The 27,354-nt window shown below is 39.6% G+C and overlaps 1 protein-coding gene across 1 annotated transcript; it reads left to right on the top strand.

The window, feature by feature from the left end:
* The first annotated feature begins 1,682 nt into the window (after positions 1 to 1,682).
* On the top strand, positions 1,683 to 26,809 carry rgs17 (regulator of G protein signaling 17). Its single transcript, XM_042502140.2, has 6 exons — positions 1,683 to 1,896; positions 4,736 to 5,127; positions 9,229 to 9,359; positions 13,365 to 13,439; positions 13,528 to 13,759; positions 14,873 to 26,809. Exons 2-6 carry the CDS (start codon positions 5,125 to 5,127, stop codon positions 15,059 to 15,061), a joined length of 630 nt encoding a protein of 209 aa, XP_042358074.1. The 5' UTR covers positions 1,683 to 1,896; positions 4,736 to 5,124; the 3' UTR covers positions 15,062 to 26,809.
* The last annotated feature ends 545 nt before the right edge of the window (positions 26,810 to 27,354 follow it).

Raw genomic sequence — 27,354 nt, 5'->3', positions numbered from 1 at the left:
CACTTATAAAATGATATGTTCATTATAAACACCCTCAACAGGCACTCCAGCAATAGAAGGCTATGTATTCAGAGTCATAACTACATTTCACTATTTGGGGAGGGCATTTCTAAAATAAGATGAAAGTGATGCCAAATCAAATGCTATAACAAAAATAAATGTGCATGACTGAATTTCTTACAAAAAATGGCTTTGACGTTACACTACAGGAGGTTGTGTGATGAGTTTATAAAAGCTTTTTTGTTTATGACTTGAGGATACACTTCCTCCTGAATAGTGGCCTTCTGAACTTTATTACCAACTTGTGTTGGTTCTCTTTTCTTTCAGACAGAAGTTATTTGAAGATGTTTTTACTGATGTGTTTCTTGGAAATGTCTAATATTAAATGCAGTCAAAAAATTTAAAAAGTGAATTGGCCTACTCTATGTACGCACTGCCTCAGTCTCTGGTATGTGTTGGTAAAATTCCTACTTACTTATCTACACTTTTGAATATGACATATTTTAATTGTAATCTCTGTTTGCAGGACTTTTCAAATCTTGCTGTGTCCAAAGACAGAACTGCATTTGAGAAAAACGAGGTAGGTAGTTTCTCTGCACCTACAGCGTGTAACAATCTGCAGAATTATCATAAGCTTCTACACAGGGTGACCTTGACTGGGTTTAAAATAGGGATACGTGATTATAGTGACATGTCATTGGTATCTTTAAATTGACAAAGTGAACATATATAAAACATCAAGTTAAAGTATTTTTCTTATTTTGTCCAATGAATAACTGTTACATACACTCAAAAGCATTGTATTTTATGTCCTCTGCTGGGCAATCATGATAAGAGTATGCATAATATGATGTTAATTCCACAACAGAAGAGACCTGATGATCACTAAAATTAGGCGGGAAAAGCACGAATATATCGATATTGGTTAGCATTAACGCAACAGTCATATCGAGTGAGAGTGAAGATACTGATATCGTGTTAAACTAGAAGGAAAGGAATCCAGTGGTACCAATCATGTCATGCTAGCTACTCAGTAAGGGGCTGAATAATGGTCCAAGGTTAGTCAAAATTTTGGCAATGGTGATATCGCAGGGATCTCTTGACCTCTGACCTCAAGATATCTGAGTGAAAATGGGTTCTCTGGGTACCCATGTGTCTCCCTTTTACAGACATGCCCATGATATGCTAGCCCCATGCATTTTTTTTCCCCAGGACAACCACCTTGTCAATATGGATTTCATAACTGTTTAAGCATACTAATGGAATTGAAAACATGTGATTAAAATGGGAGAAAGTATTGAAATTCTGCAATTAACCACGATTTTAAAAAATAGTTGTTTAATGTTATATATAGGCATATCGGATATCTGCAAAAAATCCAATATTATGCATCCCTAGTTTAAAACTATGGTGAAATCTATTGAGTGCAGGATGTGTATGTGCAACTGTTTTATCAGATCGTTTAATATTTAACAACTCAAATTTAGGCTATCTGTGAAACTCTATGTTGCTGTTATTTTGGCCATGGGACAAACTTGGTTAAATAAAGGCTAAATGAAGAAAATAAAATAATGAAACTCAATAAAGCAGCGTTTTTAAATAATATCTCGAGTTTTGGAGTTCCTGTGCAGCAGAGATGTGATGTGTGTGCAGTGTGGAGCCTCAGCAGTGCATCTTCTCACCGACTGCAGCCACAGAGCAGCGGTGGCAGCGCGCCTGCGCAGTGCATCCAGGGGCTCGGCGGCGTTCGGTGCTGAAGTGGGGCGGATGGCAGAAAAACAGCGGCGATGGACATTACACCGCAGGATTCCCATTTATGATGTCGTTAAATAAGCATCGGGACATCGCGCTTTCACACCCATCACCGTAGGACACTGACAGCCCAACGCAAAGGGGGTAAGATGCTGATTATTCTGCGCTAATGCTCCACACGGGCTGGCTAGCTGACGTTAGCACGGCGCTAGCTGCTGCTGCTGCTGCTCAGCTGCCACCTCCTCCTCTCGCTGCGAGAGATAGCGGATCTCAGGCTGTCGGCTAAAGCTAGCATTAGAAAGTGGGTGGTGTTTGATTTGTGAAAAATGATCGGTGCGACAGTCAGCGCCGTGCAGCCCTCTCTGTGGTCGCGTTATGACTCCGCTGGGAGGGGATCTCCTCTCCCCGGCTGCTCAGACCTGCAGCGGCGGGGCTCAGATGGTCCGGACCGGACAGCTGCAGGAGAAACCATGCAAAACACCCAGACCAGCAGCTAGCCAGCACCGCTAGTGCACAGAGGGAAAGAGCAGGGTCCGATGAGCCTGCCCACTTCTTATCTGAAGATATGCACAGGCCTTCAGGCAGATGCAACAGATCCAGTGCTGCGACAGCTCACTCCATGCACCCAACACAAACTGTCTGCTTCTCCTTCAACTTCATTTTGACACCCAATTTAACCTTTTCTTCCTCTTTACTGCCATGCACTGCTCATGTCGTGCACAGCTGAGGGAGCACCCACACTGCAGTCTCCCATGGGTGTGTTGAGTCAGAGGAGGATGACCCTGATGAAGGCCCCAAACACCTTCATCTGACAAAAAAGTTGTCTTTATAGTGCAGTTGTTGCTGGAGTTTTAACCTCTTTAGTGATAGGAGACTTCCTGATTAATTCATTTTACTCTTCAGTCACAGAGGTTACATCCAACAGCAGCTGTCTTATGTGGGCTTTTAGGGTGGAGATATTTTTATTGAAGATGCATAACTCATAACATTGAAACTGCAGTTTCTCTAGATGTGGAGTTAAGATCCCTGAGTGATATCCTGCTTGTTCTTATAGAGTTAATACGGCTGGAGTGCTTATTTCTTTGACAGATAGCTGTGATGTGAGGTAGACTCGCTGCTGCATTTGTTATAATCGTCATTAACATGACTTAATCTCTCATTGGTCATATATGTATAGTCATAACTCATTTGTGTTTCTCGTTCAGTCTGCAAATAACTTTCATTATCCAGTAATCAGCTAATCATTGTCTCGATACAGTTTAGCTATAGAACATCGGTCAATACTGAAAAATTTCAATCCCAAGATCCAAGATGGTGGCTTTAAATGTAATGTTTTGTCTGATCAACAGTACAAACCAAGTATATCAGTTTACAGTGATACAAAGCAGAGAAAAGTGTAACTATGCACAATTGAGAAGCTATAACAGTGGATTTTTGGCATTTTATTGGAAAAATCACTGAAACAAGAAGAAGGGCTTGTTTTGGTTGAACACATGTTTTGTTACTATCATTAAGACTTGAAACCATTTTTATTAAAGTATCTGTAAAAAGTCACCCTTTTGAAAATAACTAAAACGGGTGAGATTTGCCATCCTGTTGCATTGTTTTGCAATATCGTTAAGAAGTAAATATACACAGTATAATAATTGTCAACTTTCATACCACAGTACACCTTAAAACTGGTGTATTACTGCAACCCTACTGAGTATTGTGATAATATATTTTGGGATTTATTACCTTTTTTCAACCAAAATCTTGTCCCTAAAGGAAAACCAATCGCTTAATCTTTTTTTTTATCAGCTCTAGCTCCAGACATATTACTGACAGGCTTTAGAGACATCCCGGCACTTTGGTAAATCTTGCCTTTTTAGGAGGCATATGTTACTTAAGGGACTCTGGCCATCTTCTTCCTGGTTCCACGCTCACAAGTGCAACACAAAAGCCTTATCTTTGCACTCTTCATAGACTTTTATTACACAAGGGAAACTTTTGTTTTCAAACTTCTTGATGGTTTAGCAGCTCAACAGTATTGAGATGGCATGCTGTGTCATATGGGAGGGACGATGGCTTCAAGTGAATTCTAACTTTTGATTTGTGCTACAAAGTGAAAATGAGCTGTGTTTAGGCAAAAAAACTGAAGGTGAAAATATGTGAAATCTAAGTAAGGTGTCACAGAAACATTAATAGGCTGCAAACCTACTAAGAATAGTTTAAGTAGTTTCTCTGGTATATAATTGCAAATATCACACAGTCGTATTAGTGATTCATGTGGAGATTGGCTGATCTCTGTCCCGTTGCTCTTCAGTGTCATCTACTTGCTAATTTTAGTCACTAAGTTGCAACAGACTGGAGATAGTTCAGAAGATAAAGAGTCTCCAGTGTTCAGGTCAACATGTGCTCTTGTGAGGAAGCAAGTTGTTTCAACAGTAATTCCTGTATGAAAACATGCAGGATCAGGGACAAAATCTGGCAAAAAGCTTCTGACTGTGAGTGAGTGTCGGGTCGTGGCACCAACAATGGACTCAGTCTTTTCCATGATAAGTGTTTAAACTTAATGATGACAGCATCGTCTGTCATTTCTTGATTTGGTTTGTTGTCTCTGCTAAGGAGGTTTTGTTTTTCAGTGTGTGTTTGGCTGTCAGCAGTATTATGGACCATCTCAGGGGTGGATTTTCATGAAACTTGGTGGAATGGTGTAACATGGGCCAAGAAAGAGCCCCTTAAATTTTAAAGATCGGAAACACGGGGCAGATACACAAATTATGTTTCACCTCTGTCAACAATGTGAGATTGGGCATTTGCCCATGGCGGACATCTGCAGCCTCTGGATATCCCTCTGGTTTCATCGTGTTTTGGCCGCATCTGGTAGTTTAACATGGATGTATTGGTGTGAACCATAATTACTGATAAGGAACTGCAGCACATTAATGCCAAAGACATATCTGAGACAGTTGTGACTGTTTTGCTGCGTGTTTTTTTCCAGATGCTGTACTTTCACCGCTCCCTGCACTCTCCAGTCCATAAATGACCCTTTCACCGAGATCCCAGGAAGCCTAGGAGGCGACGGCGAATGAAACAAGAAGAGGAGCAAGCGAAATAAGGAAACAAGGAGAGGAAGTGGCTACATTTCACCTCAGCGCTTTTGTCCCCTTCTGTGCCAGTCGGTCAGGGATGGTGAGACCAGTAACCTCTGTTCCCTGCGGTGAAAAGAAGCTCCCCTCCAACAAGCCAAACAGCCAGTACGATAGCCAAACAGACGCCCAGACAGTCCACCAGTCAGTCACTCCGTCAACCAGCCTGCTATCATCCAGCAACCTATTACCTCACGCCATGACTGCTCTGTCTGACCTGTTTTTAGGAACTCACTAATTCATGGTAAGTTTGACTTCTGTGCAATATGATTGTTATTAGTAGTATCTAAATAGTATCTCCAAATCTTCAAATCAAGATGAAAAAACAAAGTTCGATAAAGGGTTGGTTTTCCTCAGTGAGGTGTAAAATGTCTCCAACATGCAGATAAACCAACAAAGTGAAAATTAATATCTTAATTCAGTATGACCATTTTGTGATCAAGGTTTCTGCAGAGCAAACAACATTCACACGGTTTCCCCAAAACACAGCTTCCACATATAGCCAAACTTATCAGATCATGTACGATCAGAATCAGCCCCCCACACGTTGCCTTTGCAACAAAGGGTGACTATTTATACAACTCTGCCACTCACTGATGTCGCAGTTATTTAGTTTATAGTTCAACTTTCTAACTTTATATAAGTGATCTCAAGCGAATCCTTTTTTGTGATCAAGTTGATATGAAATGTGGCTGATAAACCAAACAAGCTGGCTGAAAAAGTATGAGATAATAATTAAAATAGTTATCATTTAGTTACAGTATTAGTTTAGTTATTGTTTAGATACTCAGAAATGTGGCCTCAAGTGTAACACAACAACAACAGCAAAAAATATGAACAAAATATATAATAGTATATAAAGAAACCCACCTGGTCCTTTATGTTCTTTGGTAGGGAGACAGTCTTTTAAACTTTTACTTCCCTTCTGTTGGAGGAAACTGAGATGAAATCAGTGTTTTACTGGTAATACATGAGAGGAGGCAGATTTGAGTAGAAAAGCAGCAAATCATTATTACATTTCCACAAAAGCATGATTCACCTCGTTGCAAAGTTATTGCTAAATACAGTCAACCTCTATTGCAAGTCCCTTACACTTCTGAAGTGCTCACTTTGAGTATGAATGACTGTCCATGAATGGAAGAATAAATGTTCGATTTATAGCTTCAGTAAAAGACCACAATATGTGACTATTACACAGTGTTTGCCTAACCCAATCTGGCAACTTTTGATTTTTGGGGCTTGGATGATTTGTGATAATTGCAGGGTTCACACGGATCCAATTAAACGTGGACTGGTCATCTGAATTCTTTATAAAACCACTGCATTTATGACCAATCTTGTAGCTCTCTTTTTCATCATCCCTATTTTTTGTTGCCTTTCATCCAGGTGTATTTGTATTTTCACTCCATATTTGCATGTTCTGTCAATGCGGCCTCTCCCGGTTTAGAACAAAGCCGTACCCTCACCATGTTTTGCATCCAGCAGCGTGTTTTTCCACGGCTGCTACCTGGTCGCTGAATAACTGATGGCCACTCAGCTGGTCACGCATCAACATTTGCATATCAGGCAGGTCGTCTCAGCCTTAACCTGCCATGTACTGTATCATCATTGTAGAAAACTGCATGTGTGTGCAGAGTAGAGGGGACGGAAAAGAAGCCCCGAGCACACTTTATTTTATTTGGATTTTTGAGTGTTTAATGAGGAGTTTAATTTGAACCATGACTTTGCAGGTAAGAGTTTTGTTTCATTAAAAGCACGTTTGGTTCAAAGACAACAAGACTGCAATTAATTAGTGTGTGCTCATTATTATCTCCTCAGTCTGGTGACAGAGGAAGAATTTGTTGTGGCACTCTCTTCTTTGCTGATCTTTGTTGCATTTCTAGATTCTGGCTGTCGGACTTTATGTTAGATACCTATTATATTTAAAGCAGGATAAGGGTAATTTAGGATAATTTAGTGCATAAAAAGCTAGCCAAGTGTTATTATCTTCTGCTTGGAGGAAGACAGAAAAAAGCATTGCCAGACTATACCATATGTTATAATCTCAGATATTACAGTGAGTTGTTAGAGAGTAGTGTTTTTTATTTTAAGGAGCCTAAGGGGTTGAAAGGTGCTGTGTTTGCCTCTCAGGGCTGTTGTGTGATGTTAAAGTGGCTCTTCACTCTCCTTCTCCCCGCAAAGCCGAAGGCACGTTCACCTTCGCAGCCCCTCTAAAGGCCAGAGGAAACCCTGGGCAATCACCGGCACTTTCAGAGGGAGCAGAGTATGTACAGTAGTTTTTAGATGCACACTTTTTTTACTTGGGGCTGATAGGTAAAATGATGTCTAAGTATAGCAGCAGTGGCAGAGGAAGAGCTCATAAAAGTCTTGCTAAAGTTTTGGAGAACACTGCATAGTCCATCCTCAAGTTTTTATTGAATTTTAGGAGCAGCCAGAAGTGTTTTATTAAATTACAACAATTCCCCCACGCACATTTTGAAGAACAAAACTGGTCCTGTTCTCTGACCCCTGTAGTCAATAACATTAAAGAACTTTTTGCAGTAATTGTTCATGCACCTCCTCCACTGCACAAAATGCCAATCTCAAAGCTGAATTTGGTTTTAATCGGGAAGATTTCACTCAGTCATGTCATGTCAGTCATTTTTTAAGCAAAAATGTCAAACATTTCCTGGTAACATGACAGTAAATTAGGCCTGTACACAAAGTAGAATCATCCATTAGGAATATTCGACTGCTCGTTCCCTTTTTTTCATAATTTGAGATTTTGAGCGGGATTCTGCAGTACATTCATCGTTGGGCTGAGTATTAATACTAGTATCAATACCAATGCCCTTAAGTGGTATGGACAACCACAGAGCATCTCATTCGATATTATTAATGTGCATGGATCGGCGTGCAGTATAGCCATTCATTCCAACATTTTGGTGGCATCTCTACATTCATGCAAAACAAGCCAAGTTAGCCCTTGGAGCTAATGCCTGCTAACTATGCTAATGATGCATCAAAAATGTGCTGCAACATGTTTTGCTGACACTTGATATTCAACAAAAACTTGAGACTATATATCATATTAAGTTGGTGTAAGCTGTACACCAACTGTAATTTACCACTTGTAAGCAGATAGATCTCGGAGCCTGACCAGGCAAAGCCTGTCTTCCTCGTGGCAGCCGACTCTCCCAGTCAGACTCACCCTGGGTCTGGGTCTGCAGCTGCCTGCATTGGGGAGCACCAATGAGCCCTTACTCTGCAGCTACATCTTGGGTCCGAATGTCCACAGAAGTACACTGCACATGTCTGACAAAATCAAAAAATGACAGCTCAACCTAGAAAAACCTCAGATGACTGAGGCACCCCAGACTGGTCATTCAAATTTTTGATTTTTCATCAGCACTTAATTGAATATATAAGGTTATAGACTATAAGGCAAAACAAGCAAATTGAAGACATACCATAGCATCTGGAAAGATTGGCATAAGATTTGGTCTTTTGGAGACTCAAGGTCCTCAGCTGATGAGTCATAACGATTTCAGTGACTTTCAGTCTGAAGCCAATGTGAGAAGTTTTGAGTGAAACAGTGATTGGGTGGTTTGTCATATAACGTCGTGCAGACATTAATGTTCTTCTTGAGATGATAACCAGAGTTATTACAATCAGCATGTCAGCAAAGTCATTGTGAGGACGCTGACACAGCATTTAGTGCAAAGCACTGCTGTGTAGTGCAGCCGCACAGCCGTACTAAATGCTGGTGTTACCACAAACTGTACATTCCCGTCACATGTTTTATATATCAAACAGTGCATTTCAGAGACAGGAACATCACAGCATAAATACTGTGTCTGCAGAAAAATGATGCAATTAGACAAACATTAGTACTTCTCACTATACAAAAGAAGCACCTCATTATTTAAGGTGTGTGTCTGCTTAAAGCCTCATCTCCTGCCTCTGCAAAGGATCGTGCACACTGTGAGGCAGCAACAGGTTAATGTGAGAGTGTGCATGAAATTGTGTATTAATTGCACGTGTGCCTGTCTGCGTGTGTGATATGTAGAGCTTGTTTCTCTGTCTGCACTCGTCGAAATGTGTGTGTAGCGTCTGTCAAAGCCAAGTGAAAGACTTGGCTTAATGTCAGAAACCTTCACACCGTACAAGGAAGGGAATCCTCTCCGTCCTGCCTGAGTGCTCTCTCTCTCTCGCGCTCTGTCTCTCACTTAATTTCTTTCACACACACACAATATATTTTATTTCGCCCCCACATTGCTAGTGAGCCAAAAGTAAAACGTGGGGACCAAATTATTTATTTGATGTGTATCAAACTGTGTTTATTTTCTGTGTTTTCATTGCGAAGCCCCGGAGTGTGAGTGGAGTGGAGATGAGAAAAAGGCAGGCGGCGCACATCGAGGCCCCACCCCAGGCCCCTGGACAGCCCCGACCCAACACCTGCTGCCTCTGCTGGTGCGGCTGCTGCAAGTGTCTCTGGTAAGACAATACTGTAACTGCACTACCCATTAACTCAGAATAACAATTCCATAATTAAAGCTGCTACAATCATTATTTTTATAAATTTACATTAATTAACGCTCCCTTAACCTGTGATGTGCCACAGGGGTCAATTTTGGCCCCATTTTATTTTAATTATATTTGCCAGCTTTAGGGCAATTAATTCATCCGTTTTGCTGTGTGTTTTATCAGTGCTATGCAGATGAAACACAACTTTACTTGTCCGTTACCCCGGCAACCTCATATTTATCTGCTCTGCATGAGTGTCTGGCCATCATCACTAACTGGATGTTTTAAAATTTTCTTCATTTAAATCACAATAAAACTCTCTGTCTCTCACAGCATCATCCAACACCTCGGTCCATGTGCCGCTGATAGAAAAACTTAAAAAAACAAACTGGATCTTATGACATTTTACTTTACAGCTTTATGTTTTCAAACATTGTTAGTTGTACTAGGAAATAAAAAATAGCTGCTGTGCATGAAACAGCAAACAGTTAGTCCTACCTTTAATCCTGGAACTTCATGTGTGATGTTTTGCTGATGTTGGGCTCCATAGAAACAGACTTTATTGTGTCACAGTTCTGCTGCCTGATCCAGTGCAGGGAAGCCTGGGAGCAAGTAAAACAACGACAACAAACAAACCTGTATTTTAACAGTTTTCACAGCTGAACAATTAAAAAAGCCAGAAGTTAAAGTCGAGTTCTGTCAAATACAGCTTGGCTGTGGTGGATCGCATAGTTTAAAACAATTTCAGTTAGTTTATCTTAGTTTTCTACTGTTCAGAAGTGTCCCAGGTACCAAGTGCTATTTTCATTGACCCCATATTCATTGACAACTTAAATTTTTACACTCAAAATGTGCTGTTTTTCCTAATCCTCTGCAATTGTAAACTCATTAACTTTGGCTTTGCGAAACAAAAAAAGCAATTTAAAGATGTTAACTTGGGCTTCTGTATCATTTTTGTAACATTTTATGAATTAACCGATGTGTAATTCATCAAGAAAATGACAGATTACTTGATATAAATCATTAGTTGAGGCTTTAATTCCTGGCTTACATTTTCAAATTAGCAAGAAAAAGACTACACAGCCAACACGCCAAGATTACAAACTTGCACAAACGCTTACTGCACCTCAATGCCCCTGAGCAAGGCAGCAGAACCAGAAAGAGCTGTGCAGCTCCTGCTGCTGCCTCACTGTGGCTGCACTCTCACTGGGAGAGAGGAGTGAATGAGACATTGTTTTCAGGCAGTGAATGGTGAATGTGCTGCTTCTTTCACACCACTTCATCTGAAGTGGTGGCAGCTTGTGGACTGGGCCTGTAGTGAGTGCTCTGTGACTCCGCTGTGTGTTTCTCAATCAAACGCTGCTGTCACATCTCCAGAACGAGCCTGCACATTTTCACTCAGCTCCCTGTATGTTTATTTTTTTTAGTGTTAAGGCTCGGAGGGATACTTTGACTTTTTCAGTGTAGGTTTGTGTGAATACACAAGACACTGAATGCTCTGTGTGTCACGTGTTTTGTGTGGTTTTTTTTTTTACTATCATGCTGAGTCAAGTGGTAGAGATCCATGTGAGTCACTCAGGTCTGCATTTTGTTTGTTTCTTACCCACTCTTTCTCCACTTCTAATCCCTGCTCACCCACCCTCACACAAGGCCCTTATCTCGTTGGGGTGCCTTCTATTTCCATCCACACATCACATGCAAAACAGCTGTGAAGAACAGCCTGTATATTTAGCTGTATTGTGAGGGCGCCCGGGGGCTGTGGCGAGCTGCGCCCATTACTGCCGCACAATGGGGACTTTGACAAGAGACAGCAAGAGGAAGGAAAGATCCTCCGTGGTGGGGCAAAAATAGACAGCACAGTGTGTGTTGCATTGTGGACTCAGCAAGTGTGACTGAGCTACGACAGACAGAGCGGCTACCATGTGTGTTTCGAGTGTTTACATAAAGGTTTAATTGTAGATTTATTGTTACATGGACTTTGAACATGCGTCGTCTGAAGCTCACGCCGATGCTTCACCGTGCGCTTCACAGCTGGAAGAGATGAGCTGAGCAGAGCTGCACCTGCACCTCATTATTGATTTATCAGCCCATCACATTCTCGATCAATTGATTAATTGTTTGGGCTGTAAAATGTCAGGAGTGATCATCATAATATCCCAAAGTCCAAGATAGTGTCTGCAAATTCAAACAAAATTGGGCAATAAATCCGGAGAAGTGAGATGCTGTGACTAGATTTTTGAATGTTTGCTTGAAAACATTTTCTGCACCAAGAAAAAGTTTTTTTAGTGCACAAGGGGCTGTGAATCAAACCTTTTATCCCCTGTTAAGTATCGCTGACATGCACCTCATGACAGGCTGCATGTGATGGTAAAAAAATGTCAAGGGGTACTCCTACAACTTAGTATCCAAATTGCGCAAAATCTGGTTACTTCCAATTTACCAATTTTAAAGAGTATGGTCATAATTTAAGCAGGCGGAGATATATTCACTTTTGAAACCTTTACACACTACGGGTGTTTTGTTTCATGTGATTTATTTGCACGTCAGTTTATTGATTTGAACTGTTACTTTTGTTATGAGTACCTTCACGTAGAACGTTAATAATACGCAGCAAAAAAGCACATTTTTGTCAGTAAAGTTCAATTTTCTGTGGGGACCTGTAGCTCACCTGGTGGAGCGAGCACCCCATGTACAAAGTATATGTTCGTAGTCCAAAGACAGCAAACTTTATTATTCTTTTTAAATTTAGCAAAAGCATTGCATACCAAACCCACAGCAACTTACTCAGCCTTTCAGACGCTGCTCTGGCACAATAAGATTCTGGTAGCTGTTGCAACTCTGCATCGCTGCCGTTGTAAATACTTTTGATTTGAAAAATTTGCAGGCCTTATGTCTCACACAAGTATCCAAAGGCGTTCAATCCTACATTTCCCATAATGCACCTCAACAACTTAGACCCTCCCCTTCCAAACTCAACATTTCCCCAGTTTGCAGTGCAGGGTTCCATTTCTAAGTATTCATGAAAAAGTGGACTGTATAAGAACAATGAGCCTGAAGTAGTTAATGAAAATAATAACTAGAATAATAATGCCTCTCTTACACAAGATAGATGTTTGAGATTTGGACCCCCACCATTACTTGTATTGCGATACTCAATATAATAAGGCACTGAAATGATGTTCACATAAAGAACTTCTTTCTTTACTTTCATTTTAAAGGGAATATCTTTTTTGTGTCACAGCTTTTCTGTCCCTCTCTGAATCGTGGTCCATATCAGGAGAATCTGCTGACGCTGAGTCCTGATCCGTTATTTATATCACACAGCTCACTCATCAATACTTTTTTACGTTGTGCAGCTGCACAGTGCAGATTTATCTCAGTGGTAGGAAGGTTTAGACAGAGTAAAATGTTGGAACGCTGGAATATTTAAAGTGTTTATTAACCCAAAGCAGCTACGCTTGCTGACAGCCACTGATGCATTCTGTCAGTTTGGATATAATTAATTGAAACTCCTGGCTGCTGTTTATTTACTCGTTCAGCCCTGCGGTTCACTTGCTAACGACGCTGTGCATTATAAAGTGATTCCAGGTTTTTAACAGAGTGCATTTGAATAATTTGACAGCCAATGTGGAACAACAGACAAACTCGATAAGCCCTGATACTGATGTTGTTAAGTGGCCCAGGACGTCCGCAGTAAGAGGAGAAATAGATTTTTTTGGATATAGTGTAGTTTTTTCCTGGATTGTAACAAAGGATGTTAAATGTTAGAATAAATAGCCACTTCCTTTCTAAATGATGTTTTGTTGCAGTTAATGCATTATTGCAGTGCATTATTATAGAAAATAACCTGATGTGTAACTAAAAGTGGACGAAAATGACTTTTGAGATAATGAAGATTCCCTGTCTACAAGTTAAACTACCAGAAACATGTTCAGACTTGAGTTTGAGACTACTCATCTCTCGTCTCCAATCCAGGAATGAAGACAGGATGGAGCGGAGTGAACGACAGACCTGCACCAAGATGGACAGTATTGAAGCTACGGAAGAACAGTAAGTGTAGCCTTCATCCCCCCAGCCCTTTATATTTTGTCGCCCTCACACATATGCATGTGTTGGTTTTTTTCTTGTCTGACTTCAGACATCCCAGTCTAGACGAGGCGCTGTCGTGGGCACGGAGCTTTGAAATGATGCTGCGCTCGCTTGAGGGCCGGGAGGTCTTCCGGGAGTTCCTGCGCTCGGAGTACAGCGAGGACAACCTGCTTTTCTGGTTGGCCTGTGAAGAGCTGAAGAAGGAGACGACTCCCTCGGTGGTGGAGGAGAAGTCCAGGATCATCTATGAAGACTACGTGTCCATATTATCACCCAAAGAGGTACCAGTTATATTTATGTTTATTTAGCAGAAAGAGAGCAAAAATATGCATCTGTTGTTATACTTAACAGAAGAAAAGGATCTTAATACATTAAAAACATTACGCTAAATTAATACTGCGGATGGGGACTGTTGATATTGATACCATTATCAAATTCCTTAATGGTCCGAGTCTCTATCGATATTTTTCTATTATTTAGTGGAAAGACGAGGTGACTACGTTTTTAACAGAACTGGTTTTGCTTTCATTGCTTAACAAGTGATGTTTCTGAACATAACAAAACATTTCTAGCCTTCACTAAACATGGCTGATGTAACGGGACCACTTTAATATAATCTAAAACTTACAACAGCAAAAATATATCAGCACTAACTGAAAAACATTTTTTTTACATCTTTACTATCCATTTCATATCACTGGGAAAACAAATTTCTCACCCAAACAACTGAATTAATTTAATTTTCTTGCCAAAAACTAAATGATCATTTTCTTGATGTTACACTTGAACACATCATGATGACATTTTATTAACCTTTGTCTAATAGTCATTTTACTTTAAACGCATCACAGTGAAACCTCGTTTATTTGGCCAATCCTGTCGATTTTAACATTAAATTACTATTTATTACTGTTGGGACAAAGTTTGGGTGTGCTTGGATTTTAACGACGTGACTCGACTCGAGTGTAACGTTATATTATAGGACCCATGAGACTTGACAGCAGTATCTATAAGCTCAAATGTTATTGATTTTCAGGTTTTGGTCCTCAATAGAACTGGGTTTCGATCCCCATCCTGAGTTAATACGATGGTTATCTGAATTTTTCAATGTTCATTAAAGTAAATATACATATGTTGGCTTCTTTTGTTACTTGTCCGGCCGATAATTTCTCATAACATCCAGTTTGAGTTTTTGCCTCTGAAAAACGTCCATTTGGAGGGCCAAGTAGCCATTTCAGTGTGTCCCATTCCAACAGGAAACGGGACACTGTATGTAACTTTATTAAGTGCGTCTTGTTTTGCAGTCTGTGTAACGTGTTAATAAAGCCACTGCTACTTAGATCACTGAAATAAACGCCATGGCTCATAAATCAAATTTGTTTTCCTCCCCCCAGGTGAGTCTGGACTCGCGGGTCAGAGAAGGAATAAACCTGAGCCTGGCGGAGCCCAGCAACATGATGTATGAGGAGGCCCAGTTTCAGATCTACACCCTCATGCACCGCGACTCCTACCCCCGTTTCCTCAACTCCTCCGTTTACAGAGACCTCCTGGCCAACAGGAGGCGCACCTGCCTCGACACCTAGACCCCTCCACCCTCCCTCATCGCCATCGTACGCCAACGAGACTACTACTTAAACTTCAAATACTACTATGGTGCCAGAAGTCGGGTTTGGAAAATCTCTCCCTCTTTTTTGATTGAAACGACTGAGTGACATCTGAGATAGCTGGTTGTTTTTTTATTTATATTTTTTAAGCAATTTATATCCAGTTCTCCACTGGAGCCAGGTCGGCCTTTGCTGGTTGGTTATTGGTCGATTTAAGACCATTAATTAATGCTGGCCAGTGATTGTTTTGCTAGCAAATTTGTGCTGTTTGTTAACGGTTGACCGGCCAACCCGCTTGTCAGCTGTCGGTAAAGACGGCCAACCCGATGGCCAGCTGCTGGTTAACTGTGGACACGAACTCCTCAGGCGGTGAGGACAGAGAGAGAGAGAGAGAGAGAGAAAAGACAGGCCAACTGTTCGTGTACTGTAATATTTAGACCTCATGCTTTCACGCTCACTTTAAAACTCTCTCTCTTTGCTCATTCTTTCATATGTTTTTCTAATTCTGTCTCATTCCTCAGATGTGTTAAGTTTTATTCCTTTGCTGTCCAAACATGATACCTAGTTGTTGGTGGGAGTTGGGGCGTCTCGGCCCGTTTAACCGGCGGAAGCACCGGCTCTGCATGTGACTCTCTCTCTCTACAGTAGCTTGACGATGTAAGCCGCGGACTGCAACCGTTTTTGAATATTGAGTTAAGACAGGGGACCTGTCTGTCTCTGTCTGGATGTCTGTATTCAGTGAAGGGAAAAAGTACACTTCTGCCAATTTTAAGCTTACTGCAGTTTTTTTTCTAATTGAGATTTGACGGCTTCTGCAGCAAAGGCAGCAGCAGCCTTTACCCATCCATCCATCCATCCATCCATCCGTCCGTCTGTCCAAGCACTTTCCTTCTTTAGGATTCTTTAACTGGGAGAAGTAAGGGCTAGAATTGTGGTTGGGCAGCTACATGTATTATTATTACTACTCATGAACTTTAGACAAAAAATTTCTCCACTGAGAAAATCACAATGCCTTTACATGTAAGAAAAGGCAGCACAAGCGCTGCAGTTTTGGTTTTTTTTTGTCCTGGAAAGCAACCACAGTTTGTCCAACAATTCCCTACCTCCCATCTTTTTCCTCCTCCTCCTCCTCCTCCCTCCAACTCAGACCATCACAGCCTGACAAGCACAGGTGCCCAGTGTGGGGAAAGAAAAAAACTCCTAAATAGTCATCTACATTTTGAAATTGTTGTGCAGAAAAAAGGGGGTTTATGAGCATTAGGGAAAGCTGGTTCTGTGTGGAGAACCAGATTTAGCAGATGTTATTGGGAGGGTTATTAAGCCCTGGCCTTTGTCTTTAAGGCTCTAGCTCTAGCTGCTGTAGTCCCTGGAGTTGGACATCCAGCTGCAGATTCGTGACCCGGGTGCCAAACATGATGTCAAAGATGCTGTGAAGAGATATCAGATGTGACCGGCTGCTGAGTCTCGGCCACTCTGGTGCATGTCTGGAGCTGGAAGAGTGTAGTCCTTCAGTTAGCTACTGCCCATTCAAGACACTCATTTTTGTACCAGAGCTAGTGAGGAGGGTTGGTGTAATAATGCTAACATGCTAGCAAAGACGTTGCTACACGCTAGCCTTCTCAACGCTGCTAACTAGGTTTCGGCATGCTGTAGGCGAGCAGTGAGCATGCTTGTGCTAGCCATGCTAACCCCCACCCCACTGCCAGCCCTCACACACTCTGGTTTGTTTTTCTAATCTGACTTTGACAGCATGCGTTGATAATGGTTATGTGTGTGTGTATGGTGCAGTTACACACTTAACATAAAAATTTAGAAAAAAAAATAAAAAATTAAGGGGGTCTTGCCAAATGTCCCATTAACACTTTAAGTATATAAAAGGACATTTTTTTGTTATTTTTTAATGATGTGAACATTCGTTCCCGGCCTGTGGATGTGCAGTAGAAAGTGCATGAGTGCAGTATATGCTATTTTGTTCAATTAACTTGGCCTACAAGTATTTTTTGTGTCACATGACGGAGCGCTGACCTCTTGGTTAGTCTAAAAAGTGTCAACGAAACAGTGCCACTCCTCACTGATAAATGTAGGCATCCGTATTGCCACCTCCTTTAAACTACCTGAAGTTCACGTGCCAAGTTTGGTCTAGATTAAATTTAAGAGTAGCCGGCGCAGGATGTATAGCAGACTATTGAAGTGCAATTGGATGTAGTTAGTGATTATAGATTGGAGTCTGTTTGAAGCAGTGTCCCATTATGTTAGATTGCTGTTGAGTTGTCAGAAGTTTAGCTTGTTAATCACTAAACACGACACTTTTTAGGACACTCGAAATGTTTTAATGGTACAGTTGGATGATTCAAGAAACTGTCTGCGTGTAGTGTGCATTTGCACGTTTTACTAGAGGACTTAAATAAGGAAACAGGTCATTCAATTCATCTTTAAAGTCTGGGTAAAGCAAAAATAAATATGTGTATTGAGTCATAACACAGAAAAATGTGCCACTTACACTCAGCCAAATTTGACTCTAAGAAAAAATGCCAAGAATGTAAAAACAGAAAGGCTGTCAAAGGATTAAGATTTTTATCATGATAATTGCTGAACTTCAGTAGTTAACCGTTATTAACCACATTATTTTTTGCATGTTTACAGTTCCATTATTTTACATTTCAAAACCATTTTGAAGTCCATATTAAATGCAAGTTTGTCCATATTGTCTTGATTGATCAAATGACAGCATTTGTCGACTGATGTTGGCTGGTCTGCAGTCAGTTGCCACACATCTAGCCATGTCTGGTTGACAGCTTTAGTTTTATCCACAGGTCTGTGGCGATTCACACACTCCAGAACAGGGCTTTTCCCTCTTTGGTGATGCAGTTGCCCTCTGACATTAGTCTGGTTAGCTGCATCTGTATGCTCAGCTTGAAGATTGTAGCAATTTCTAGCCCAAAATTTGCAAAAATATTCAAATATCACTGTTAACACCGACAGCCCTGAAAATAGGTTTTGAAAAATGAGCAGTATTATCTGCTCTAAGTCGTTGGGGGATTGTCAAACTACATGCTTGATGCGAGCAGCGAGTTTGCGATGTTCACAAGCTCTCTCAGCTTTTACAGTCTAATGATGACATAAATAAACAACTCTCTTAAATGCCACGATCATAAACACAAGCAGATTATCCGTCACTAACGTACCTTTCGGTCTTTTTTTGCATGAGTCGGCCCGACGCCAGTTCCTGCTTAGTGCTTTGGATGTGTGCTTTGTGCTAATGTTAGCTGCACGCAGCAGCTTTCTCGTTCTTTGGCTTGGAGCGTGTGTGTTCCTATGATACTGTTTAAGCGTCTAACAAGAGTCTGTAGCTGCATGTAGGCTCGACCTTCAGCGCAGAGGACTCGGGTTGCAACAGTGTGAGATTTTTATGGTACGATAATGTCTCACAAAAAATCACAAAATCACGGTACTTCAGAGTTACTATTACCAATTACACTTACTCTTAAAGGAATGAAAACAGAAGAGCTTTTTGTTCAACAAACTTTTTATTACTGTAATTGAAACTTGAAGCCATTTTTTATTGAATGAAAGTACGTGCATAAAGGTGAGATTCTCCATCCAGTTGAATATTTTTTACCTTGGATTAGCAAATGTACACTGTATGATACATACCACAGTACACCCTGAAACCGTTATATCACAGCAGCCCAAGAAAGACGTGTGTTTTGTGCTACCAAGTTAGCTGCTAACAAGAGTCTGTCGTTTTGCTGGGACTTGTTCGTTTTTATGAAGTGGGGTGGATTATGTTAATGTTGGCTCTAGTGCATCATCCAGCATGCCTTTAACGGTTTACCGGTCTAACTCCACTGTCGTTCTGCACAATTCAGTCTTCTCACGTTTTAACAAGAGTTTTATAATATTTATAATGTGTTGAGAAAGAAATCAGTGGTTCCTGATTGCTTTACCCAGACTTTAAAACAAAAAAGCGGGTCTTCTGATTGAACTGAAATGGAAAAAAGCGTCTATTGAATGATGGGATTTCGTGTTTTCCTGCAGACTTAATTTGACTTGCAGTGTTAGAAATGCTCACTAGATGAAGCTGCCAGGTCAAAACCAAGCTGTCATATTACTACTGTTGTAAAGCTTTGGTCAAGAAGGCAAGTCTAAACCAATAATCGCCAAACAGTTTTGCAGTGATTCTTTTTATAACAGAAAATATACAATATTTAACCTTTGGCAATACAGTACTCACATGCAGACCACATTAATACCGATAGGGACTTGATTGATGTTGCTTAGCTGCTGTAATGAAGAGCTGTGCATGCATGCGCTCAGTTGATCAGAAGCAGAAGAATACAGAGCAGTTAACCAATTCTGATACTGGACGATCAGTTGTCACACGTAGTCCTTTTCCAGGAAACATTTTAGATGTTGTATTTGGACAACTTTGTAACTCTTTGACTCAGTAGATGAACGCTCACGAAGCTTTCCTGCAGACCTCTTCTGCACCATACAGCTCTGTTTCCTTGTTGCTGAGTCTACACGGTAATTAACACAAGAATGTTTCACCAACAACCAGATAATGAAATCATGGTGCAATTAAAACCAAGTTTACATTTATAAATCGTGAGATGTGTGTACCTTATTAAATAGTCGTAACCATGGGGAGCTAACTGTCCCTGGTGTGAGCAGAGGAGCCAGCAGGTCTCTGCGCAGTGCTAAGTCCTTTAGCACTTTACAGGGTTTACAGGGGAGGACAGACAAAGCAGAAACCCCAGGTAACGGTGTTTTACAGGGAGGACGGACACAGCAGAAGCTCGCGTTGTCTGCTCACGTCCTTTCCTCTTAATTTATTGTGACTTTTACATGGTAGGGGAAAAGTACACGGTTGTTTATTTTTTAATAGCTGCATTTCCAATGTAGATTTTACAAGCAATGATGATGATGTGAAGTGACGTGTCATTGCTGAGTTTAGATTTTCGTCTTTAAATCTCCATGAGTTCCAAGTGAGTGGGGTTTTTTTGGCTGTGGTTTTATTGAAAACAGTTTGAGAGCTGAAGTGTCCTGATGGGGTGGAGGAGGTTTGCGAAGCTTTGGCCTTACTGACATGTTTTATTTTTTTCCTTTGAATAAAAAAAAAACAAAAAAAAAACAACAACAACAACAAACGTCTCCGTAGGCTTTTCACTACCTCTCATGTTGGTTAATTTATTTCACATCTAGTTGTCAATGTACAAGTTATTTTTAGATCTACTTGAAGCCTAACACTGTAAACAAAAATGTGCACAGAAAAATGACTATGTATATGACCAGAGGGGTTAAAGAGAGCTTGGCCTAGTCGACATTATTATTATTTTTTGTTTGTATGTATGTTTGTTTTTAATTGTGTTGAGCTGAACTAGATTTTGCATCTCTATAAAGAATTCAGGAATCCACTGTCTAAGGGCTAATCCCATTTTTGCCTATGCAAATCTGTTACTGTGGGTGAGTTGGGAAAGAGCAACCTGCCGCATCTTTCACCAGTTTTAGATGGACCATGGTTTACATTGCCCTTTGCTGATATTCTTCAATCTTATTCAGCAAAAATGTACGCTTATTTTTGTTTCTATATAAATATTATACATATATATCTATAGATATATATAGATATATATATAACAAGTAATATACAGAGAAAATAGTATATGCCTTCGTGATGATAAAAAAGAAACCTTGCTGAAAACAAATAAATGTGTTGTTGTCTGACATTATGTGGCTGTGTGCTGGAGTCTTGGTGAGATTATATAGACGACTGGAGCTCAACTGACGGTCTGAAAAGTTGACTGACAGGAGAGACGCTCATTACTCAGGCTACATCACTAGTAGCTGACCCTGTGCAGTATTTCCTAACTGAGGGGAAAACACTTTATTTATTTAAGGAGAGACCACATCATGACTTTCTGTGACAAATATTGTTATCAAGCCCCATCCTGTGAGGTTTTTAAGGTATTTGGGCCACCCAGGACTTGTCCTTTTCATGTTTTACTGAAAGACTGGGTCATTTCTAAAGCAAGACTATGTAATTTTTGGTTAATAAAGACTGGTTTTGCCACAGGTGAAAGTAAAGTGATCAGGGTAAATGATAAAACTATGTGTAAAAGGAGCACAAGAAGACTGAAATCATAAAGTCAACAAACTGACTCAGTCATGACAATTCAACAATAAGGGCTTTGTAAAGTTTACTTGCATTAGCAATTGGTCACACCCATAGAGTGTATAAAAGAAGTGGACTTAACCACTCTGACATCACAAATTGGTTTGTGGACTACAGATATGAGGCATCAAGTTTGGCATTTTTGCCATCCCCATATTTGGGTTCTGTTTTTTAATCAGAAGTGACCGTGTTTTGGGTGAGAAGTTGGAGCTGTGAAGGATCTGACTCGGTGCTTCTGTCCTGATTGACAGGTCACAGTGGTAGCGACTTGTCAGTCGCATGACAGCCATGCCCTGAAGCATACCCGTAAACAAAGTTAGCATTTTTGTACTTCTCCTTCCCTCGCCTTGAAGTCAATGGGCTTTTTTATTGTTTTTTTTTGTTAGATGGCTGACATAAGGCCTGTGGTTAAAACAAGCTGAAAAGACTTTAATGTTTTCCTCTACAACATAAAATATGTCAGTGAAAAGGCCAATTGTAGCCTTACAAATCTGTCCGCCTTACTTATCCGTACAAAAGGTGGTTGTTAACAAGAGGGTTAATAAAATCACAGATAGTCATCATGCCAAACATGGCTTTACAGCCTTGTAACTGTAGTCTTGTAACTATAGTGTAGTTTGTTTATAGTCTAATGCTTTTTATTTCTGGTGATCAAAACTAATAAAAGTGGTGTTCATTTGTAAAGAATATCTCCATGAATTGAACTTGTTTGCCACAAAGCGTACTTTCTGCAATTACCCAAAATCCACTGGAAAAATCCCATCGTTTTTGGTGGAGGAAAGTGGGGCAATGTTAACTTCTGGGATGACTTCCAAAAAAACGTCATCCCTGCACCACTCAGATTTATTCTAAATAAGGTCCCCTCTGGACAAAGTTTTGCAACCAGATAAGATCTGGACATTGTTGGGATGTCTTGGCTGACACCACTTTTCAAGGTCACCTGGAGGTCATTCTGCATTGAAAAAGACTTGAAAATAATGATACCATAATCTCATGAGGGAAAATATTTACTGAGGTAATAAATCAAGTAAAACGTTATTTTCTCATAGTCTTTAACACAATCAGATTTCTTTTTGCAACCATTAGAAAGACTGGCTTCAATTTTCAGACCCAGAGGCTACGTCATCTTCTTTTATACAGTCTATGGTCACACCAGATCAAGCAAGGTTGCAAAACCTTTGAATAATTAGACTGAGAAAAGGTGTGTATTATTGCATCTTTTTATGTGGAAGAATCAGCCTGTTATTTTGTTATTCAAAAGTTACATAGTCTCACTTTGAAGGGTGAAGTTGGAGCATGTGCATTGTCCATACGTATGTCGTGTTTTATAACCAGTAATCCATTAGTTAAACAAAAAATATGCCATGAAATAATTAACATTTTATCATGATGATTTTTTGTTGTTTATCAGTGGACACTGCACAGCTGTTAGTGTGAATTTGTAATTAAATATGTGCAGCACAGTGTCATCAGCAAACAGCAGCAACTTATTTTTCTATTCTTCGTTCTTTTTGTAGCCACATCCAGTCAGACCATCACTGTGCTAGTACGGTAGCGTTGATGTGAGCACATCAGCAGAAGTGGGTTTTCTGTTTGTTTTGTTTTTTTTTAATACGTCACCAATGCAAGATGTAGGAAAAGTCAATGGTACGTTACTTTACAAGACCATTCACTCAGCTCTTGTGAGCCGCTTTTAGCTTCGAGTTGAGGGTTGATTTCGGTCTAATAATTTATTTTTTAAATCTTTATTTGTACAGGAGATGTTGCCTCTAAAGCAAGATGGACATGAGAATAGGGGGTTGATGTATAGATTATTTTACACAATTCCTCACAGTGCATTGTGGTTAGAGAAAGATTTATCTACTGATGTTGGTTTGAAACTCAACCTGCTTTGTTTGTTCCCTCAGTTGGATTTGGTGCCTCTTTATGCTTCACAACAGACCTCAAGATCTCTTTCTGTCTCTCTGTCTCTCTCACTTCCTCTCTCTGTAACATCACACATTCAACGCTGTAAACGGCAGTAAGAGCAGAGACGGTCCCATTTTACAGCAAAAAACAAATCACATTAATGTTTTTCCTCCTACTGACACCCTCATATCGTCTCTTTCGTACCTCTCCCGGAGGTGTTTGTGCTACTTAAGGAAGGAGATTATATTTGTGCAGGTACCTGGTTGAAGTTCAACAGTTTTAGGCAATCACTTTTCTCTTTATTGATTTAGATGCCTAAGCCTCTTGGTTTTTGTCATGCCTTTGTAGATAGATCACAGCCGTGGAGAGATGATCCGCAGGTGAAAATAAAAAAGAATTTTACAGTCACTTTGGGCGATTCAAACAAAAGTGACATTTTTTCTATTCAGCATGCTTTTTGCTAAATAATGAAATAATTCAGTTATTTGCTATAAACGATACTGTATGAGTATGTATTCAAGTACTGCAGTATGCAGACAATTAAAAATATCAGAAACTCTTTTGAGAGGTTCATATTTTTCTTCTAGTATGTTTCACTAATATTGACGGTTATGGGTTTTTGTTTCGAGTGTCTCATGAATTGCCAAAATTACTAAATGACCCTCTTTGTATTAACAAATATAAACTATGGTTGGTTATTTCCACATGCATGACTTGCAGAGCAATTTCACCCAAACAGTGCTGGTGCAGAGTTTTGTTAGTCAAGCAGAACTTTTCACTATTTTTCAATGGCTGCTTGAAAACTTTTGATGACGACTGAGATCCTGACTGTTTTATTGACATCAGCATAGGTTAAATCTTATCCTTGTGCTCAGTTTTGGTCAGCAATGCCGTGTGGAGTCAAATTTATTATTTATTATGTTGCCACACAAGCAAAAAGTGACTTATAAAATAATGTAAAATAATGGCATAAGAAAATGAGAGTGGAGCTTCAAACAGCAGCCAGAAAGCTCAAGAGTCCAACAGATTGTGCAACTTCCTCAAACATCTTAGAGCACTGTGTCCCCAACCTTCAGGGTCATGCTGCCCAAGGATCTGATTTTTCATCGTGACTTTGAATTTTTTTTCAAAGGAAACCGATCATCAATCCTTGATCAGCAGTCGCTGCCTAAAGCGCCCTGAGATGTAGCATTTAAAGACGTTTCTATATTATCGGTCCGACCTTGATGAAACACATCCTCTGTTGTAGAATATTACAAGAGGGGATTGTCTCGTCCTACAGGGATGTGAATCTGTACTTCATGACAAAGGAGTTAGGAGCTCTGTGCATTATGGGATATGTACATTGTGAGAAACATTTAATTATATTGGTAATGGCAATTCTTGCATGATAGTACAATACAGATGTGACTAGTTTTCACCAACAGAAGTATCAAAATTAAAGAAAAAATTACATAAGTACAAGTAGCTATGTAAAACTGGTTAAAATGTGATGGAAATGTGTTGTTTGAGAAATAGTTTGACATATTTGAAAAATACTCTTATTAACTTTCTTGCTCAGAGTTAGATGTGAAGATCAATACCTATCCCATATCTGTGTGTTAACTAAGAAGCTACAGCCAAATGTAACAAACTTTTATTGATTTATAGCGGTCATATCTTCTCATTTAACTCTAGGAGAGTAAAGTGAATAAGCGTGTTTCCCAAATGTACAACTATTCTTTAAAAAAAAATAGTTGAGCCAAAATTTTTAGAAAGAAGAAAAACCAGAGAGGCAAAGTCCGTCCCCTTTTGGTGTCCCTATGGGATTTTGTTTTTGTAAAAATAAGTATTGGGAACAAAAAGGGACAAAAAGTTCTTGATCTTATTTGAATTGTGCCATGAATTACACATATGATGTCAATTTAAAAGATAATTTTGCAGGTCAAGAAAGTCACAGAGTTGTAGTTCCATTTAGTTTTATCTGAAACCTCTCAGTGATCTACGTCTCATCTTGCACAATCAACACTTTCTCATATCTAAACTACAAAAAAGGTTAATTTCCACTGAATTCCAAAACATGTTGTATAACCAGCCACAAAATGTCATGAAACAGTCGCAGTTCCACTATAAAAACACCAGGTTAGGTTTAGGAAAAACATTATTGGTTTGGTTCGGTATTAAGTAAATACTTTTGTCACTAATGTAATTTTGCGAAGATTATGTGACGTACATTATGTATGACACATCACATAACTCACTAGTGTAGCATGCTAAACTACATGAATGTTGACTTCCAGACACAAACACTGGTGTCTTGGGTGATAGTCTTGCATTTGTTTGACCAACCCACCTCAACTTACATCCACCCTATGGGCGTTTCTTCCATATTTGTACAACAATGTGCAGACTTTTTATACTCGCTTTTTGTATTACGTCACTTTACTTCCTCCTCTGCTCTGGTAATAATTACTATAGCCACTAGAGGGTGCCACTTTACAATGAGTGTAAGTTTGAGTCATAATAAGCTGCTTGCACATCAGCAGCTGCCATGAGGTCTTTTTTTCAGTGAGAGCAGACTGGCGTCACCATCACCAACGTAGCGATGTTTCCCGCACAATTGTGACGTTATTTTACTTGATGTGTTTTATCCAATGACTTCTGGTCTTTTTAATCGGCTCACAAGCAAGACCTGCTGCTTGTGTGATAGCATCCAAGTATGCAAAACACAAGCACGACAGCTTCAGCATGACTTCAAATTCCTTCTAATAATGCATTTTCAGTTGTAGGACAGTTGCAGTTTTACAACGTACTTTGACTATCTTAACTTGCAAAATTATTTTTAAAATTGATAAACATCATGTAATTCATGACACAATTCAAACAAGATCAAAATATGATTTGCTTCTTGCCATTTAAATACCCTAAATGTTTTTTTCTGAAATAAACTTCCATTGTGGTCCATTGGAAGGGGAGGGACCTCTCTCTGCTCAATGCAACTGCCCAAGAAAGTACAACAGTGTGTGTGTGGTGGATAATGTGCCAAAATTATAACACACACTATGTTTCAATGTGAAGGGATCAAATGAATTGTCGGAATATAACATCACATGTTCTGTTGGACTCAAACGTTTCTAACTACGAAACACATTTTGTTATTTGTATTTTCGCGTTGCTGTTGTGGGTTTTTGTGTCATCTCTCTGAATCACCTACATGTTCTTCATCGACACATAACCAACAGACCTGATGACTTTGTTAACAGGCAGGCAGTTTGAAGCGTGACTGATGTGGATTACAAGCAACCATATCGGATCCAACTGAAATTGTAACTGTGTCACATGAAAAAAAAGCTGTTCACTATTTTGTTTTGTATTGTTTTAATTTATTTTAACAGCAGGTTTATTTCAGTCATTGTTTTTTTTTTCTTGTCTCTCAAAAGACACACAAATTGTTCCTCAGTTTTTAACTTCACATGTTAGCGTGTTCAGTTGTGGTACATTTTAATCTACGGTTCAGTCTCTGTCTTTGTTTACACAATGACATCTTGCATTAAGAGAAAACTCCAATCTATGGTAACTGCCCTTGAATATCTGTAATTTAAATAGTGCTGCTAGAGAAAGAAATCTAAATGTAACAACTTACAATAAATACTTAATAGATTTTTGCCAAATGTGAGCGTGTCATTCTTTGTATGGAGGTATGGGAAATAACCAGCAGATACAGCCTATATGCAGTTTGGTTAACATTGTAGTGTGAGGATGCATAATTTGAATTTCAGACACTTGCAATTCTTATAAAAAAGGATTTCCACATAGGCCAAAAATATATATTTACAGGATAAGCTTAAGATAAAGGTAAGTATTTCGATTTTTCATATTTCATTTATTCAGTTGCTTTTGTACATTTATTTCCCAATATGAAGGTCTAAATGGTGTTTCAGGGCTTTATCTACATTATAATGTTCGGGGAGTAATCTATATTCATATATGATTTTGTTCGCCAAAAAATGTTCAGTTGATATAAGTTGATATAAAATGTTGATATAAAGTTGATACAAAATGTTATGATACGATATACAAGACAATATCATTTTTTTTCTTGGATTCAGTCAGCCACAGTGTAAAACTGTTCATACTAGGTTTATGGTGTCAAACAGTGTTTCCTTGGGGAGAAGTATTTAGAGGAAGTGAGGAGCTTAGATTGCTGACT

This window comes from Plectropomus leopardus, chromosome 13 (assembly GCF_026936395.1).
Source record: "Plectropomus leopardus strain MGB_pleo_1.0 chromosome 13, ASM2693639v1, whole genome shotgun sequence".
Taxonomy (NCBI): Eukaryota; Metazoa; Chordata; class Actinopteri; order Perciformes; family Serranidae; genus Plectropomus; species Plectropomus leopardus.
Note: the sequence above shows the minus strand (reverse complement) of the source record. Positions and strands in the feature narration are given on the sequence as shown.